Source organism: Nomia melanderi, chromosome 1 (assembly GCF_051020985.1).
Source record: "Nomia melanderi isolate GNS246 chromosome 1, iyNomMela1, whole genome shotgun sequence".
NCBI lineage: Eukaryota > Metazoa > Arthropoda > Insecta > Hymenoptera > Halictidae > Nomia > Nomia melanderi.
Window position 1 is genome coordinate 13,648,947 of NC_134999.1, and position 20,018 is coordinate 13,668,964.

Below are 20,018 nucleotides of genomic sequence, written 5' to 3' on the forward strand. Positions count from 1 at the left end.
TGTACATTTTTTAAAAATGGAGAACAAAGAAAATAGGAAGAATTTACCAAGCTGTATGGTGAAGGGTAAATATGCATTAAAAAATTAGTTGAAATTTTATATAAATTATAACTGAAAGTATCAATCTTAAAATTATCTAAATTATATAGAGTGAATAATAAATTGAAGTATGAATGACGTTTTGCGAGTTTTATTCAATATTTTTGAAATATGCTTGATGAGACATTTATAAGGGTATTTAATTTAATGACTATCTTTTATGCAGGTCCTGGACCAGTATATGAATTACGGACATTAGTTGGATATGAAGGTCATTGTTTGTCTCGACATAGAGGTCCAGCATATAGCATGCGATTTGGTACTAAACTAGTCGTACCAAGTGTTGGTCCTGGACCGCAATATAATGTTGCAAAACTAACAAATTATGGAGTGGATAATGCACCTGCATATACAATATCTGGCAGAAAACCATTTAAAGGTAAATATATTGCTAATTATTCCAACTTGCATGTAACTATGTTTCTTTTAATATTTAAAAATAGTATTATCCAATAATAGAATTACACAATATTCGTAATACTGTCACCAATTCTTTCTACATTTTCATTTTCCAAATTCTAATCGTACTTTTAAGATTCTAGTTAATCAAAATCTTAATTAATAATCGTAATCGTAATTTAAAATCTTAGTCAATAGTTAGGTTGCTTAAATAGAAATAAAATATTATTTCTACTTTTCCCTTTTAAAGATATGAAAGTTTTACTGTTTCTTTAATAGTGTTTCATATCGTATCATAAAAAATGTGAAACTTTACTATTTCTACTTTTACTTTTTAAAAATATGAAACTATGAAAAATATGAAAGTTTCACTGTTCTTCTAAAAGTAGCTATTAAATTCACATATCTGATATAATTATTTCTAGTAAGAGATTCCGGGCCAGGACCAGGAGCACATTATCCAGAGTTATGCCCACCCATGAATCACAACGTCAGAGCACCCGCTTATAGCATTAAAGCTAGAGGTAAAACGAAAATTAGCGACAGTGGTCCTGGCCCAAATGCATACAGTTTGCCAACGTGCATAGGTCCCAAAATTCCAGATAAAACAGCACAAGGTGCTTTTACTATGTACGTATACAAAGTCCCGATTTATTTTGCAAAGGGTAACCATAAAACTAAATTTCAATATGCTTTCTCGTTCAATGTTTTTATGCACGGAATTTAAAACAGCACAAAGAAATGCGCATAAATATAATAGTAGCTAGAAATATAAATTCTTTATATCAAATTCTTAAAAGTAAATCAATTTTATTAGTCTTCGATGTTCCTTAATTATCACGAATAAAATGGCAAAACAGAATTAAAAACTTATCTTACAAGAAAATTAAAATTAATCAGTAATCTTGATCATGTTTTCATTTATTACAGAGGTGATTATCATAAAGTGAAACAAGAAAACGTCAGTCCTGGCCCAGCAAATTATGGGAACTTAAAACTAGACCTCATAAAGCGTAGTTCTCCAGCGTTCAGTTTGAAGTGGCGAAATCAATTAACAGAACTAGATTTTAGCCCAGGGCCAGGGTATTATCCTCAATATAATACTGGCAGACATCCGCCAATGTACACCTTTGGTATCAGACACAGTGAATGCGCAGGAGTCCCCGTCACAGATTTAGACGAAGATTAACACGTGTGCTTCAAGTCTCCTAGATAATTGAAAAACTATGAAAAAAATTAGAAAGATTTATGAAACCTCGTTTTATATACTTTTAAAATGTTTTTATATGTATCTTTATAAAACATTTGTAATATATTTACAATATTTGTATCTTGTTTTGCATACGTAAAATATAAGTTCGTTGTTGTACTCATAACTATTAAAATCTATTTACATCCACAGAAACTCTGCTATATTGTTTCTATATTACTGTTATATATTATTATACATTATCAATCGTGATTTTACTGTACGAATTTGCGTATTAAAACTGTTAAATATATATCCGAACACTGATGCGTTCGCGACTATTAATATTCGCACCAATCAATTGTTTACTTCCAAAATGATTCGGTTTACATAACATTATGAATATATCCCATCCCTTTCGATTTTAAAGAAATGTAAATTATCAAGTAAAAATAATGCCACCGAAACCGGACTCCAACGAATCAGAACCAAAACCAGCGAAAAAAACTGCAACTGCCATATGCGGCGTTAGAAGTATGAAACAGAAATATGCAAAATTCTCATTTCTTAGTGAATATGTCTTATTAATTCGTTTATTGATATTGTACTGTCGTATTAATATTATCAATATTAACACGTTGAATGCCACACGATTCCATAGAGCAAAATACACAGAACGGAAAGACTTTAATATTAAATCATTCGAGTGAATTGGATTATTATTATTGCATATTCATCGAGCTGAATGTCACCGCATTAGCTAGCATTATTTGTAACATAGAAATGTTTCTAAATAATTATCGTTTAACCTCTTGCTCTATAATTTTCTCAACTGTGATCGATACGGCTACCTCGTCATTAATAATTTATATCTATGTTTGCTCTTAAGTATGATAATTGATTACAGAAAATTAATATTTACTTCGAATGGGAATGAGTAATAATTCGAATTGAGTAATATTTATGTTAAATCACGTCGAAAATTTTCACCACGAGTCTGACACGTTGTTATAGGGTAAAAGGTTAATTGAATGAACTATAGTAATTCGATTTGGTTGCGGGTCGCCGGTGACCCCATGGCATTCAACGTGTTAAATACGACAGAAATTTATTTATTTTCTAGGTCCTGGACCGAAGTATCCGCTTAAAACTCTTGTGGGTTATAAAGAACATTGTTTGTCCAAATATCGAAATCCAGCATATTCGTTTGGTGCACAATTAATCAGTTTACGTGCGTGCGAAGGACCTGGACCGAAATATTTATTGCCAGATCCAAAACGTGGCGGTTTCTCTTTTGGATTAGTTGGACGAAGTGTCGGTAATTTAATTATATTGAGACACCATTATTAGAATGAGAATCACAATTACTTGGCTCTTTGAACGAATTATTTCGCTAAACGAATGTTGGGTCTTCCTTTAATTTTTTATCGAAACATACATCGACATATGTTTTTCCCAAAACTGCGATTCATGCTCATTGTATTTGTAAAGCACTTTTATAATTCAACACATAACGTGTGTGTTTTACTGTGTTTGAACTTGGTAGGATATATTTAGATCGTCATAAAAGCTGGAATGCTAGAATATACGGTTGGCAGGCATGTTTTATAACGCTCAGAATTTCAACAGTCACGTGTAACTAATTTTGTAATCCTTGATTCATGGAGATCGCTGATTTACTTTTTATCCGTACAATGAAATTCTGCTGTAATCGTTACCCTTTACGTTTAGATAAGAAACCTAAAATTAACTTAACGAATTGTAGTCCGAGACGGTTATCTGAGGCAATTACGCAATATTTACTATTTTTTGTAATGCTTCGACGTGAATCATAAAATTGTTTTAAAGTGTTCGTCTATTATGTTTAAATAAAAGAACACAAATAAAAGAACATATTTCCCGAAATTTCTATTTGTAAATAAACACTACTTCTACGTAGATTTTTTTTATAGTTACACAAGAATCCATTAATTTTTTCCCGAGTTCCCTGTCATCAAATTTATATTTTCACTTACCCTACAACAGTGCGACAATTTTCTACTATTCCATATTTTTTTATAATTCTCCTTTACTTTTTAATTTTTTTATAATCTCATTTTACTCCTTATTTTCTTTATTACTCATAACTCTTACACACGGATTACAAGAATTCTATTCCATTAGACACTTTCTGTGGCCCTGGTCCAAAATATGTTTTACCAACGCCAAAGACTCCAGCATTTTCCCTAAAATCTAGAATCAAACTCAGAGACGGTTGCACAACGCCTGGTCCGTACTACGTGAAATTCCCCAGAGAGGGCCCAGCTTTTTCCTTGTGAGTATTATTCCTTTTATTTTATCACTTCTTTTCTGTTGCACGAACGATAGCGATAATTTACGTTTTCCCGTTAAGCTGGTTACACTTCGAGTCCGACTGATATTTTAGAGCATAAGATGCTAGTTGTTTTATGGTTATCAAATCTAGCTTGCGCTTAAATATAGAAACGAAGAACGTGCAAATATAGGGGCAAGTAAGATTTATTGCGACACGTTAAAATAAGTCAGATAAAATGTCGGACGACTCCTGTGCTACCATATTTCTTGTATAGTTCTTGATTTATGAAAGCGTGCCACATGTCCTATTCGTATCTTAATTTTTGATTCAACAAATTTTTACAAACACCTACCGACAGTGATAAAGATAAGTTCAAAAATGTTACACGTACAATCTATTTTCAGTTATTCATAGACTCATAGATAGAACTGGTTTGACTTATTACTGTGTACTGATTATTACACGAAAATGACACGTATTTCGCTCTTAACGAGAAATAAATTTTATATAGAATTACGTTCGCTATTTTGCTTGAAATCGTTCACCGGTTTCCACTACAACTTTCACTCTGTGAAACGATATAATCATGTTTCGTGAAACTTTGCGTATAAACTTATACAATTTATATTATTTGCATCAAACACTGATGCAAAATGTTAATACATATATAATCATATAATTAATAATAACAATAAAATTACGAGACGATTATTGCAGCCGTTTATTTTTAAAGAGGCTAAAGTCCATTTAAGAAAACAAAAAACACTGTTAAAAAGTAAAAAGATAATATAGAATTGAAACTGTTATAATCTGTTATAAAAACTGTTTAGTTGATTCTTTGTGGAAAATGGATTTAAACCATTTTGAAAATAAACTATTCATTTAACAGTACAACTACCGAACCAGTCAAAATGACTAGTTTTAATTTTCTTATTTTGCAATCATTGATATCGCGGAAGTATTAAATATCCAAAATTATTTTACAAATCAATAGCTGAACATGCATACTACAATGAACGTTTCTAGAAATTTAAAAAAATCTATTGCTCTAATTTTATTATAAAAGTCACTTTTAATGTAATTCTTATGAATTACATGCCAACCGCATTAAATACTCGGTAGTTCTAGTGTCAATAATAATATTAAGAATAATACATTTACTTGGGAACAATTGATATTTAATATTTCGTACAATTTCCAGAGCAATTCGTACTCCTGGTGTGAAATGTATTGCCACACCGGCTCCTTACAGTTACCAGGATAAAACATGTTCGCCGAAGTTCTCCATAACGGGCAGACCAGTTGATAAAGAGATTTGTCGTTCACCAGGACCTAAGTATCACGTCAAGCCAATGAAACCGACACCCGCTTATTCTTTCGGAACCAAGCATAGCGAGTGTGCTCCTCCATATATTCTTGAATGTGACGAAATATGTTAGAACACCAAAGAACAACACGTTTGCTACCAGCGTTACATATACGTGACGATAACCATAACGTAATAACTCGAACGATTTACGTAAACAAATGTAAATGATTTTTACGTGAATTTTTATAGAGAATCGTAACACACGATGTGAAATACGCGAAATTGATAAAGATCCTTTCTTAACACTAGAACTATCAGATGGGTCGGAATGACTTGTTTCTCACTTCCTCTTTTACAATTACTGAGAAGTTACAGATAATTCAGAACTAATTCAGTAATAGCGAAACTGAAATGCAACTGAATTGAACTCACAATAAACACGAGCTTCTGGTTCTTATAAAGAAATTTTTAAAAGTCAGTTTCAGTGATCGGTAGTTCGTTAAATTTGATTTAGATTTCATAAAGATGACAAGTCGCATTTGGTGAAATATTGTAACTCAAGTATGGTAGCGGACGTGTTAACACGTTGAACGCCATGGGGGTCACCGGTGACCGGTGATCAAATCGAATACCATAGTTCACTCAATTAGACGACGATTATTTAAAGATACTTCTGTATGATAAATAATGCTACGTAATGCGACGACATTCGACTAGATATGCGTGCAATGATAACGCAATTCGATCGAATGATTTGGTATTGCATTTTTCCCATTTTCTGTATTTCACTCTATGAAATCACGCGGCGTTCAACGTGTTAAATAAGAGAATTTACTATATTGGTTAGCTTGTTGTTCTAATTCTGACAGGACACTTAATGATCCAATTATAGTTTAATTAAAAACAGGTAGTCTTTCTGATCTATAATCTTTCACTGATTTCGAGGAACTTGTAATTACATTAGATAACAGACTAATGATTGAAATCTTTATGGGTGATTTTATCAAATGATCTATCAGTCGACTGTAACACAACGATTAAGTGTAAATGATTCCCAATAAATCATGTACGAACCAAAATAAAATGATTTGTCTCTCTTGAAAATAGATGTCTTAGGGAAATTGATTATATTTTACTTTATTTACATGATGTTAATGGCAATTATTATATAGCTGTAGATAAAATATATAACATTTGAAAACACGAGATGACTAGTTTTCAATACAGCTAGAATCATGAAAGGTTATTCCGATAAATTGTTCATTTGAAATTAATATGTTTTCCATTTAAATACTTTTCGTTTGAAGTGGCAGAGTCAGATCAAATATCTGTTTGCAGCAAAAGGGTTCCTCGTAGTAGTATATTACGCAACGTGTATTAACATGGAGGAAGCTTTGGAAAGTCGCAGTTTTGAAAGTATAATGTCTGGGTTAAAAAGTTTTACTGCCACCAAATGAAACTGATGATATCGATTGAATTTCTGTCGAATTAACATGTCATAGTACATGTAATTCGAAATAATATTCTTTCCTTTAGTGTCACATAAATTAGTACTGTAGTCGTACATCAAGATCACTCAAAAGACGATGATAAAGTATTTTCTTTCGCCCTGCCTCTGTATGCACGTGATTAATCATTCGGAACTATGATAGAGTAATATAAAATATCAGGAAGCAAAATAATTCCGTTCAAAGAAAGAGCTCGTATTCTCGAGATATAAACAATGAATTGCAACTTGCAGAGAATGATTATGTTTGTGAATGATTTATCTATATTTATAAATATGGTAAATCAAAGGATAGAATGTTATCTCGAAAATTCATATTACTTGTGAACACGTAATGTCGTCATGTTATATGAGGTTGAAACGGTTCCAAAAACATCAGTAACTGTTACATAAGGGTAGAGTCCAAAGTGTTCACGATGAAACGAAGTGATATTATTAATGTCACTAATATTAAGGAAGATAGCCTAGGCTTCATATTAAGTAAACTAAATAATTTTCATTAATTTACCCTTTCATTGTTATACACCAATAATAAAATGTCTTTAGATAAAAGAACTATTTCAAAATGTCTATTAACCTTCAAAAGCTTCCCTGTAAATTGATGATACAAAAACTTAAAATTTAAAGATGTAAAAAACAACGTAGTTTATAACGTATTAAAAACTTTACTAGTTTGCCCATGACATTCTTAGTCCTCCAATAACCGCACTTCACAAAGATCGTAACACATTGAAACATTCAGCGAAAAACTGTTTCAAAGAAAATTAAATTTCAAATAAAAACGTTAATTTAAAATTGAAAAAAGAAAAACGAGAACTAAATTACTATTATAGCAATAATCCGAATAATTTGGTAATTTCGTAGTCACTGGACGAAATGAATTGTGTCAGTTCTAATTGATTAATGGCTTCTGCGCGAAGAATCGATTGAAAGAAGCTAAACGGAAATAAATACTTCGAAATAAAACCAGAACTATCATCGATATCCTTCGAGTAAACTATCATTTTCAAACGATATTCGAATATGTACTGGAACAAATAAGATATTTTATGTTCAAAGTTATACGGATTATTTAAAGTGTGATGGGCCATTAATTCGTTACTGCTTCAAATAATATTTCAACCGACACTGTTTACGACGTACCGTGCAACTACCTACAGACGCTTTCTGGTTACTTGAATTTTATCACGCGGACATAAAGACTCACGCGTGTTATGTCTTACGGATTTCAACTCTGGTGCGCCGGGTCTCGTAGCCGAACTTGGGCGCCGATTTAAACGCAATTCACACCGTCGTATCGTTGAATACAAACACCTCCCCTCGTTCTGGCAAAGCCAGCGCTATAAACGCCGATAAGTGGAGGGGCGCGGTACTAAGTATGTGGAGCATTGAAAAAAGTAAATAAATAGGTAATAAGAGTTGGAAAACACTCCTCGCATACGTAAGATACGATAATCGGATTTATAATTTGTTCAATTTCAACGTTTAACGTAGAGATTTAATTAACACGTTGCGTACCGGCTAATTTTCAGAAAACTGAATTGTGCGGATGACGATCTTCGGTGAGATCAACTTATATCACTATATATAGAAATATCTAAATATCATATTGTTATGTAATATGTTTTCAATAAATAACCAATTCCAATCAAATTTAATATACTTTTTAATGCTGTGGTGATTAGCAAAGTCGCATAGCTAAGTGTCTTTATATAAAAACGAGATCTCTCGAAACCAGCAATGTGTTTACGTTAGAATTTATTCCATTATATTTAGATAATACAGTTTTTTGTTTGTGCAATTATTTTACTGGGTATTATTTACACTAGCAACACGCGTTCTAACTCTTTGAAATTACTGTTTGTAAAATAAATATATAATATAGGTATTTATAATTATATTAGCAGTTTGTGCTGCAGTATTAATTCATTGGGATATTAATATTAGAACAACGAGTGAAATTATAATGGTTCCATGTTAAATGCGAAATGAATAAATGACGTTGATTTATATATTAGTAATGACGATTGAAATATATACATTTGATTGATATTTATAGATGTCACTTCAGTAGCTAATTTTCAGTTCGAAGTGTACAACGAATAGTAGTAGCAGTTATTGCTTGTCTATGATACAGTAAGCCCATAGAAGACGTTCTATGGATTACACGATTTAATCTTGCTGAACGTTGTTTACACGAGTTATATCCAACGTAATGTGAGAATTACACAATGATAATACTATGCAAGAGAACTGTACGAGATAAAAGAATGATTCACATTTTTGAAAGCATGATTTCGAAGCAGTATTTTGAAATAAGAAAACATTCAATAAAAAATATAAAGCTTGTTGTACATTTTCTTTGCGTGTAATAGGAAAAGAAGTCTTCATTCAAAGCACTGTTCTGGTAAACTTTATTTATAATGTGTCAAAGTAATTTATAATTAGTGACGACTCGTCCCTTGTTTCTTATCAATATACAGACAAATATTTGACGATCGAGATACATAGGAAGAAACGAATCTGTTAGGACGGATAGTTGTATCTCTTGTTTGTGTGCCTATAGTATTATAAATTACACGATAAGTAACTTCTACATTCACTTTGTGTATTCTGATATCAAGTTGTTATCTTGACACATTGGTCAAATAGAACTGTAGACCAAGTTGACTTGCTTTTGTTCAGTTGCAGATTGACATTCGTTTAATAATCTCTGTTGGAAGTGTATGGAAAAAGTGTCGCACGAGCATGGATTCCAAAAAAGGAACCTACGCCTCACCTGATGGTTCAAGGACATGGGAGTATTTGGCTATCGCGACTTGTACGTAAAGCATTGTTTATTTTATAATTAATTTCTCCTTGCAACAAAAACTTTACGATTTTAATCCCTGTTCGTTGTTAAGATAAGTTTACTACGAGGTACAGAGTCACTTTTTCATTATAAAAACTTTGTAAATACATTTTACGCATTTAACGTAACGTGCATGAGTACTTAATTGAATACTGTTTATTCTATTCTTAATTTCACTTTATCACAAAGATTATATGATTTTAACTGTCGTTCGTTTGGACAAATTCACTAAAAATTAAAACTTCACTTTGAACCATTTTATTTTATTATAAAAGTTTGCACACAAATTTCACATAGTTTAGACAAGTTATTGTATGCTGCTAACGATAATTCATTTCTATTATTTAATTCGAACGTTAGTTTAACTCGAGCAAAAAAATTGTTTTAAAACTACAGACAGATGTCAAAGCAAACTTTACTAAAGATTGACGTGCAAAAGAACTTAGATTATTACTAAACTGTTCGGGTTTCTGAAGGAACAGAAGTCGGATAATTTTTTTCTGCAACTTTTTCATTCTCATGGGTAAAGAAAATATCGCCGAAAATGTATTCGTGAGGTGTAGCATAGCAGTGGATTTAGGATATAAAAATAATTATGTGCACACAGTGCCTGGTAAAAGGATAATACACCATGCACTTTGTATATTATAAGAACTAATAAAAAAGATGTATAATTTATAGAGAAGATGCGTACTACATATTAACTGTACGTTTCAAAAAACTTACAGAGAGAAACATAAACGGTGAATAACATTAAACGAAATATGATAATACATTTATACGATAAACGTGAATTTCAGTAGGAACAGTTTGAAATTTAAACATTAACCCTTTGCACTCGGAAGTTTTTCAATAAGAATATTCTAATATTTTCTGATGAGGTAACGACGATATTTCGTGAAACTAACTCGAAGAGAAATCACACGTGCGCTAAGGGACAAAGCTATTTTATTTCAATATTTCTCAAATTGATACAATATATTGAGTATAATGTTAAATATCAAATTTTATGCAAAGGGTTAATATTTAGTATCACATTATTCTCATCAAATATTTCCAAGGGAATGTTTAAGTAATAACTCTTACAGCGTATGATAAATTTGCTACAAACTATTTCTATTTCTTCCACGAAGCACACTGTTAATTCATTTACGTTAAATTCTTTATTCTCGTATATTAATATATTGTTCATATTTGTTTCCTTAAAGCACGTCTGTCACGAACGATTTTTACAAAAATGTTATCAAAAGAATATATGTGTGAGTACAAGCTGTAACGTTTACCTGGCTTCGTTAATTTTCAAATGAAACCGTAAGGTGTACTATTCTTTTGCTATACTCTCTGCACACTTTGCAGTTGGAAATTGGTCTAGACCGTACCAACTGTGCTGAAACATTTCGTCGGCGCGTCGAACAAAATTGCCAGAAAATCTGTGCAATGGTCGGCCTTTCTGAACGGGTCACAGAGTCCACGGTGAGACGCGTTTACACCTGTATCGCAGCTAGAGGTAGTCACTTCGAGTAATTGCAGCGATGACGGGCGAACAACTGGTGCAACACAAAAACGCCTGTGACTTGGAAACAGGATCATGTCGAACATAACTTTAAACGAACTTCTTTCGTTGTATTCGCGCTTTAAATCCTTTATGCTGCGCACAGAAGAAAAAGACTAAAAAATCCACATCTCAAGGACAATATCGGTAACAAGAGGGTTCGTGGCCTGATTGCGTTCATCGCAAGATTTTAAATAATCAAGAAAAATTTCGATGATACTCATGAATCATCTTTCAGTGATAAGCTCAGTAATTTAGGTTGATGTCAGAATATTTAAGAATATTTACATTGAAAGGATATTATTTTTTAAAGGATTACAGAGAAAAATAATGCAGAAAATCAGTAGCGTCTAAGAAACCTTTATATGTCTTCTTGTTATTATTTCTTTTCATTTGGTTCATTAGTTTATTCTACGCGTTTAATATATAACGTTGCTTTTTTTTAGTGTATGCGTTGGCAAATGATGATTTTGGTGGATAGGTAGAACTGTGGATATAAATGTCAAAATCGGTCCAGTAGACCCCTTTCATTTATTAAGGGTTAAATCTCTGTTGGAGGAAAAACATATGTGAATATTGTTAATGTTAAAATTGCGTTTTTTATCTTCATGTTTATGTCAACCTGTTTTAATGGATGAACGGCTAGGGGCTATTCAGTCTTCGAAGAATTTATGATAGGGGCTTAGGTCGCGTATGGTCTCGGAAGGGGGTGCACAACACTAACAAGAGAAGTTCGCCAGATGTTAAATTAGTTTTCAAACAATAATGGTTAGAAGTTATAAGACCTGACTTTATAAGAAATAAAATAAGTGTCATTCGCGTTCGCAGAAGTCAATACCGGCCAGAAAACTGGAATTAAATTTTATCGTAAACAGCTTTGAAAATGCTTTTGATGAAGTTCCGTGTTATCGTTTCTTCGGTTTTACGATTAATCTCACGAAGTCATTACGATTCTCGTTATCAAAACCTGTTAATTAGTGTTCTTTTTTTATGTTGAGGAACTAGATAGAAATGTTTTCTTTCTATAAATGGCGAATTACTTATTAAAAATATATCATGATGAGTCACACATTGGACCTTTAAACATGACGTTATCATATGGGAAACTATGTGTTGTATGTATCGCAAGAGAAGATCGGAAATTAGTTGATTTTGATTTCTATATAAGAAAAATTTCTATATAAGTATTTGTTCATTATTTCCTTTTTTCTTACATTTACTAAATATAAACATCCTTTTTCGTTAGAAAGCTAATTATGTTGTACACAAAAATAAATAAACTCAAGGGAAAAAAGAATTAAATCGAAGCGTGTTAATTTGCAAACAATCTTGGGAAAATCTCCGCGTTGCAGTGTTGACTCACGCGGAAGAATTCCGCGGTCAAGGGGTTAAGGTCAACTGATCGAAGCTAGAAAAACAAATATATCGTTGGAAAGTTGTACATCGTTTACAAAAAAATGTAATCGAATTGGTTCTACATTGAAGAATGGATAAAAAAATTTATTGAAATTGTCGAACACTTCTATGGGAACATTTCATAAACCTACATAATTCTACAAATTAATAATTAATATTTGAAATTTAAACATTCACTTGTTTTCTGAGAATTCAATGCTCATCATTTTTTTCTATTGTTTAATTACTGATTTTTTCTAATTCGACGGATTTTGTTGAAAAATGTGTATTACATTAATTATTCTTTTTCTTTGTACAGCTGCTGTGATGGCTGGTTGCCTTGGCTTCGTTATGGGTTGGAATTCTCCAAGCATTGTAATACTAATGGCGGATGACTCACCTATTGCAGTTACAGCATCAGCTGCTTCAACATTGGTAGCTGTTGTAGCCCTAGGTCATCTGGTAGGACCGCCGTTGAATATTTTCCTAGCTGACAAGCTTGGAAGGAAAGTCACTATACTGATAAGTTTCTCACCCCTCATAGTTAGTTGGGGTTTAATCACAATAGCCACTTCTATTTGGGTAAGGTTGAGTTCCTTTTTTTACTACAACATCATTTTCCTAATATAATATAATATAATATATTCTTTTTCTTATTACATTCCCATCACACGCCTACATATGTATTACTGACCACTTAATAATGATAGCAAAATTCTCTCGCTTCCTTATCGCCATTCTTATCTGTGCTAAACAGACTTAGATTACAGGTCAATGAAATGACCTTAAATTCATATAAACTACTTTTCCTTCGAATTAATTAAACTGATTGACATGTTCACATGGCAATGAACATTGCACTATAAGGATTACGGTTGTATCTATTCTATATATAATTAGTACTTTCAAAGATCATTGTAAACAGAGCAAGTTTTATATGATATCGGCTATCAGAGATTTATTCCCAAAAATTGGAAGCCGTATAAACATTTGTTTTCTACAATATTCAGCCCATAAATACACGTATATCGACTATGAGATATTCATTTTCAGAAATCAAAATTGTACTGCTGTTTGAGTGCCAGGCAGTACGATCGTTTTTCCCCAGTTTAATAAAAGCGGTAGTTTATCGATACATACCGTCGAGTAGAGTTTATTTATTTATTTCCATTTTTCTTTACTACCTGGTTATAAGTGGACAAATATATATCGTGCTGCTTGATATTTTTTAATACGAAAATTAATATTTTGAGCGCCGTATCATCCAAATTTGGCTGATTTACCTTTCCATAGATTTAAACTTCAATTTTCTCAGTGATACATTGAATAACCGAATTTTCTTGGATCTACGAGATGAAAGAAGATTAATCTCATTAAAAAATCTTGACTTTCATAAGGAAAATCCTTTTGATTGTATTAGTAATTTCATGCAAACTGATTGGACGACCAAGATCGTCAAGTTAAAAGAAAATCACTGAAGTTTTGCAGAGTCGCATGGTTAAACATCAAACCCCTACGTAAAATAAAATTTCTAGGAACACAATCACAAATCCAGAATTTCGACGAACAATAACTTTCTCTAACAAACTCAATAAAAATTGTCAACTTCTATAGTTCGTACTAAATAAAACAATGAAACTTACATAATCAAATTACTTGATTCATAGTTACTACTAACTTCTCGACAAACACCACAAAAAACTTCGTGCATTCCCCGTATGTCACGCATTCCGTTCAATATCCTACTCACAAATTCCCCATAGACACCTAAACATCCACAATCCACGATACTCAAAAAAAAAAAACTACTCATCACCGTGTTACCACGCACGTTTCTTTTTCGCAGGAGCTGTATGTGGCAAGGTTCATAGCAGGATTCGCCACGGGATTATTCGTGTGCGTGGCGCCGATGTACATCGGCGAAATTTCGTCGCCGAGTACGCGGGGTGCCGCGAACTCGCTGATCGGGATCGTGTATAACACCGGCATCCTGGTTACATTCATCGTTGCTCCTTACCTGACTTTATCATTCACGGCCCGCGTGTTCTTCGTGTTCAACGTAGCCGCTGTCGTCGCTTTCTGGTTCATGCCGGAGTCGCCTTACTTCCTGGTGCTGAGGAACAGAATGGAAGACGCGGAGGGCGTGCTGGAGAAGCTGCGTGGCAAGACCGACGTCTCCGAGGAGCTGCAAACGGTCATCGACAGTTTGTCGAGGGAAGAGAAAGGAGCTGCGAAAACTGGAAGCATGAGCGAGGTGTTCACGTCGCGTGGCAACTTCATGGCTTTCCTCTCGATCCTGTTGTTCTCGGTAACACACCATTTCGGCGGCTTCTTCACTCTAATCATATACGGCCAGCTGATCCTCAAGACGACCAGCACCGCCATCACCGACTACACTATGAACGTGATCATCGGCGTGACTCAAGTGGTCGCCTCGTTCGTAACGATAATCCTGGTCGACAAGCTTGGCCGCAAACCGCTGATCCTTGTGTCGGGTGTCCTAGCTGCTCTGTCGAACCTCGTCATAGGTGTTTTCTTCTACGCAAAAGACTACACCAGCTTGGATCTGCAGGCGTACTCCTTGGCGCCCTTCATTGCTTCCATTGTACTGGTTTTCACGTTCAGCTGCGGCCTGGTATGCTTACAGATCATCCTGATGTCGGAGATATTCGCTACGGAAGTCAAGGCTGTCAGCACCTGTCTTGTCGGAGTGTTAGGCGGTGTGCAGGGTGTCGTTGGCTGCAAGCTTTACATATGGGTTGCTATAACGTTAGGGTATGGCCACTCGCTACCGTTTCTGGGATACTTTGTCGTAGTGGCGATTTGTACTGCGGTTATTTATCGCATCACGCCGGAAACGAAGGGCAAAACTTTCGTGGAGATTCAGAAGAAATTGAATAAATCGTCTTGATGCGCGAGGATTTGTGGGCAGACGGGTGTATGGTTGGTAAAGGAGAGGGTAGGTTTGTGGTGTCTTCTTGTGAATAGGAATCTGTGTGTTGAGAGTACACTTGAAAGAATTTCCTAGTTTTATTTGGTAGTCGAAAGGAATTGTTTTTTTTTATAATTTGCTATGCTGATTGATGATTTTTTTTGGTGAATTATACTTTACGTAATGAAAACTTTTAGAATGCTTGAAGATTATTAGGAGAATTAGTATCTTTACATTTTTGTGCCTTCAATGATCTTCCTATGTTTGAGAGTGTACACTAAACAAAGTATTCTTAATTATTTTTAATTTGATAAACTGTGTTTAATTTGTTTAGTGTGTACAATGTATATATCAGTATAAGAAAAATGAGTATCTTATTCGTTTGTAATTTGTAAATAGAAACGATGCGAAGACTGTATTCGTGTAGATTAGATTGACAGAACCTCCCACGCGTTAGACATCAATTTTCAAAGATACCACAACTATGCTCTTATGATAAACTGTACAAATATACTGATACTTATGAGAATTCACCCTTTGATTTCGTACGTGCAACTTCTTTCAGAAAATGTTAACTACATAATGACATTAATACTTACAAAGCCGTTACAAATCATTTTTTAGGTTGCATTCTGATACAACAGTAGTCGATTGAAACATTTTAAGATTTTGAAAAAAGCTTTGAAGAAAAATGTTATATTGTTACATCATTTGATAAATAATTAATTGTTAATTGATCCCCAAAAGGATATTAATGTGCCATTCTGAATTAATTGTACATAATTGAATCGTTTAGAAATGAAACATAGAATTTCCATTATTTAATGGAATAGTGTCATACGTCATAGTACAATATGCAGTATTCTACATGAAATAAGGATGAATATTGTAAAATGAATGAATCATTATAAGTATATATAATGTATTTATCATATTATATTTACCTATTTTCTATATTTTTTATACTTTGAAAATAGAACGAAGCATATCAACGTTTGATATGCCAGAGTTTGGAAGAAATGCTTTATTCAATGAATAAAGTATAAATATACTTACACGAAGCACTTACACTAACTACTTCATAATTGTATCGTTGAAATTATCAATGAATAAATAATAAAATGAAAAAATAGTAAAATCAGAAAATCGAAACTTCCTTTTTCCCATTATTATTAATAGAAATATTAAAACAAATATATTCCAGATATAAATATATAGCTTATAAAACTGAAATACAAAATTTTCTTATTAGTAAAACATTTTTAATGTAAACACTTCGTGTTTACCTATTCCTAGCGTAACCAGTCAAATAATTGATTACAAAATACAGGTAAGCAAATTAGACGGTAACTTCTTTTTAATGGGAACAGAAACAAAAGCAAAAGCAAACATCGAAGAACTAATTAATCAGTCACCATAAGAACCGATATAAAGTTAAATAGACGAAAGAAAATGTAGAATTGTGCAGAAAGAAATAGTGTCAACCAATTAACCGCGTTCGACGAGTACACACGTCATCTTAAAACAAAATAACGCTAATTCTTCTAACGACAAATAATTTATTATTTCAAATAAACATGTAATCCTCCTCCATTTACCTTTAGTCTTTACTTACAATATATTCCACACGAACTTGCCCCGCGTTTAATGACAATACAGTTCATTCTTTCATTCTATTAAATAAGAGACTTTTTAAACCAAGTTACAAAATTAACAGGTCAATCAGACAGACAGCAGCTATTAGTAACATCCCTTCTACCGAGCCGCTGCTGGTCGATTTCCCAATAAATATGTTTCCCAGTATTCCGAGCCGGAATTCTCGACTAACGAAAGATGTAACGAAGCGCCATGTAAAATAATTCCGAAGGACGAGTTTACGCGGCACAATCAAAAAGTCGCGGCAAGCGAAACGCGTTCGCAACGGGAATGAACCTGGTTGGCTGAATAACGGCCGTTCGTTACGCAACGACGCTCGACGTCGCGTGACGGAAGGAGCGGCAGGCAAACAGCGTGGCGCTTAAACGTTTTAAAAGTTAAATCGTGTGCCGTCGTCGGCCGGCCAGGCTTGCCAGGCTGAACGCGCGGAATTCAATATCTGACCGTACCAAATACGCCGTTCGAATTGAATGCCATCGTTTTTCGATGCATTGCAAATGCGGCCATGAATCTGTTAAACCGTTTGGTAGCCGCGGACAGCGTGCATGTAGCGAGGCGCATCGCGCCGGTGTCCGGCGGTGCGTCCACCGAAAAAAGACAGAAACTTGGTATCTCGGTTTGTTGGACAATCATGGCCAGCTCTTTGAATAAACAACAACAGCGGACGGAGACTCCAATCCATCATGATACTCGTTTTATCGCACACTACCTTAATTCTATGCACTCGAACGCTGTTGCGTTCTACGTATACAGGAATGTCAACGAGTTTTTCGGTTGGAGATCTATTGTCTGGTCTGGTTTTTCCTGAGTTATGGATTAGAAGGTTCATTTGTTAATAAGACGAGATAGATCTGTAGAATGATGTATTGCAATTTGTGTTTAACACTATTTCTGCCTGAGGTGCCAACAGACACCTTTTGAAATGTAATAATTGTTTTGTTATAACTAATAACTTATAATTGTTTTCTCAGTGTAATAATTTTTCCTCGGTAGAAAATCCGTTTCACGTGGGTTCGTTTTACGCGAACGGAAATCACGTAAATAGAGCCTGTCGGTACAAGAGAAAACAAAATGCTGAAGAGAAAAGCTGGTATAAGTTCTAGAAGTACGTATTTATTTCACATATCTTAAGAAAAGAAATAATGATAATAATAATGACATTTTAGAAAACAGAAGTATATTTTATTCGCTTTTACTAAATTCAGATCGCGTAAATTGAAATCGCGCATAAAAACTACCGCGTAAATAGTGTTCCAATTTATCGCGTGAGAAAAGTCTGCGTAAATCGAGAGTTAGGTGTAGATCATTTTCTAATCGTTATTGGAAAATTCGGAAAGTCAGTTCAAAATATATGATTAAACTAAGAAGATAATTTGAAGTTAAAGTTTTGGAGGTGTCGCCTTCGGTAGAAATAGTGTTAATACCTCTGTTAATGTGCATCAAAATTGTTATTTGGATCTTGTTACTCGTCTTTGAAATATACGAGTACGTATGGGAAATTCTTTGAGTTCTTTTTTTATTTTTGCATTGATATTAATTCGGGTTTTCTCGGGAGATTTCGAAAAGAATTATGAAAATATTATTGTGTTTTAATTGGTGATTACTTATAGTATTGGATGTTAATGAGATATCGAGGTAGCCATGTGAAATAAAATTTACCGTTAGTATTTGATACCTTTGTTGATATGCATCGAAATTGTATACGAACCTTTCTGTATGCTCTTGAAATGAATACTTATACAAAATTCTGAGTCTCCAATGGTTCTAGTTCGAAATCTAATCATTATTTAGATTCTTCCCACCCAAAGATAAATAATATCAAAGAACCTAGTGACAAAGTACTGCAGATTCAACAAAATCAGAGAAATATCGCCCTGTAATCACGATAATTATAAATGATGTACTGCGTTACCGTACAAATTTCACATTGAAATGACACATCTGACACTGCGTCACGAGTATATTTCTAACAAGTATTGTCCCGGTAAGACTGGGACGCGGCAGAGATGTCGTTCCGCAATAATGAAACTCTCTTCTAGGATTGCGTCGTTTAAACTTGCATGCAATAAATTAACTATGAAACTAAAGTAGGAAATACTATGCGCGCTGCAATCGCATAGCTTCCCGCAGCTAACTTTGATAGGAGTGCAACAGTCGTTACGGTTGTAGACGAGCAACGTAGTATCCAGCATGCTGCGGAATCATCAGCGCACGTGGCGAACGACACACGTACTATACGAACTTTTAATTGGACTTTGCCGGACTTTCGGCCTAATGTTTCGCAGGTCCCGCGATTTTCATTTCGCACGCTTCGCCGCACTTGCATCTTACGAGGGAACCTTTTCAGCCAGCACACGCCGATTTTGATGAAACTTATGCGAGACATAGTTCGCAAGAATGTATTTCACAGGTATTTCCTCTTATCGGCCAACATCTACTTTGAACAGGTGAAAACAACTCTTGACACTAGAACTACCATACCAGTAGAAATGACTAGTTTCGGTTCCCTCGTTTCGAAATTATCTCGAAAATAAATAGTTTCCCTTGAATACTATAACGAATGTCTAAAGAAACTGACAATAATTATTGGTACCTTAAAAGCATTGAATATTCGAAATTATCTTCAAAATAAATAGTTTCCCTTGAATGCTATAACGAATATCTAAAGAAACTGAAAATAATCTGTTGTTACAATTTTTATAGGGATTACATACTAATCATATTAAATGCTGGGTGGTTCTAGTGTTAAGGTTGTACTTTTGTTGTTTAGCGTGTACTTTTTACAATATCTCTGAAATTGAGGGGTGTAGAAAAG

General features: G+C 33.8%; 3 protein-coding genes across 4 annotated transcripts; all 3 read left to right on the plus strand.

Moving 5' to 3' along the window:
- The first annotated feature begins 274 nt into the window (after positions 1-274).
- On the plus strand, positions 275-1,855 carry LOC116427647 (ciliary microtubule associated protein 1B). The gene is made up of 3 exons (XM_031978229.2): positions 275-478; positions 924-1,128; positions 1,429-1,855. Exons 1-3 carry the CDS (start codon positions 349-351, stop codon positions 1,685-1,687), a joined length of 594 nt encoding a protein of 197 aa, XP_031834089.2. The 5' UTR covers positions 275-348; the 3' UTR covers positions 1,688-1,855.
- Positions 1,856-2,142: 287 nt separating this feature from the next.
- On the plus strand, positions 2,143-5,507 carry LOC116427619 (uncharacterized). Its single transcript, XM_076373667.1, has 4 exons — positions 2,143-2,214; positions 2,792-3,005; positions 3,815-4,001; positions 5,203-5,507. The coding sequence occupies exons 1-4, from the start codon at positions 2,143-2,145 to the stop codon at positions 5,438-5,440; spliced, it is 711 nt and encodes a 236-aa protein (XP_076229782.1). The 3' UTR covers positions 5,441-5,507.
- Positions 5,508-8,231: 2,724 nt separating this feature from the next.
- Positions 8,232-15,965, plus strand: LOC116427640 (facilitated trehalose transporter Tret1-like). Of its 2 annotated transcripts, none has more exons than XM_031978214.2 (4): positions 8,232-8,379; positions 9,503-9,638; positions 12,935-13,197; positions 14,462-15,965. In XM_031978214.2, exons 2-4 carry the CDS (start codon positions 9,566-9,568, stop codon positions 15,524-15,526), a joined length of 1,401 nt encoding a protein of 466 aa, XP_031834074.1. In that variant the 5' UTR covers positions 8,232-8,379; positions 9,503-9,565; the 3' UTR covers positions 15,527-15,965. The 2 variants fall into 2 exon arrangements, with proteins under 2 accessions (XP_031834074.1, XP_031834073.1); XM_031978213.1 differs by lacking the exon at positions 8,232-8,379 and adding an exon at positions 9,034-9,072.
- Positions 15,966-20,018: the final 4,053 nt, after the last annotated feature.

What these genes read in the sequence shown, in the direction of transcription:
- LOC116427647 (XM_031978229.2), top strand. Translation starts at nt 349, where the DNA reads ATGCGATTTGGTACTAAACTAGTCGTACCAAGTGTTGGTCCTGGACCG. An exon ending in TGGCAGAAAACCATTTAAAG is followed by an intron (nt 479 to 923) that starts GTAAATATATTG and finishes AATTATTTCTAG; the next exon opens with TAAGAGATTCCGGGCCAGGA. An exon ending in GCACAAGGTGCTTTTACTAT is followed by an intron (nt 1,129 to 1,428) that starts GTACGTATACAA and finishes CATTTATTACAG; the next exon opens with AGGTGATTATCATAAAGTGA.
- LOC116427619 (XM_076373667.1), top strand. Translation starts at nt 2,143, where the DNA reads ATGCCACCGAAACCGGACTCCAACGAATCAGAACCAAAACCAGCGAAA. An exon ending in ATTAGTTGGACGAAGTGTCG is followed by an intron (nt 3,006 to 3,814) that starts GTAATTTAATTA and finishes ATTACTCATAAC; the next exon opens with TCTTACACACGGATTACAAG. An exon ending in GAGGGCCCAGCTTTTTCCTT is followed by an intron (nt 4,002 to 5,202) that starts GTGAGTATTATT and finishes TACAATTTCCAG; the next exon opens with AGCAATTCGTACTCCTGGTG.
- LOC116427640 (XM_031978213.1), top strand. Translation starts at nt 9,049, where the DNA reads ATGATAATACTATGCAAGAGAACT. An exon ending in GTATTTGGCTATCGCGACTT is followed by an intron (nt 9,639 to 12,934) that starts GTACGTAAAGCA and finishes TTCTTTGTACAG; the next exon opens with CTGCTGTGATGGCTGGTTGC. An exon ending in CAATAGCCACTTCTATTTGG is followed by an intron (nt 13,198 to 14,461) that starts GTAAGGTTGAGT and finishes TCTTTTTCGCAG; the next exon opens with GAGCTGTATGTGGCAAGGTT.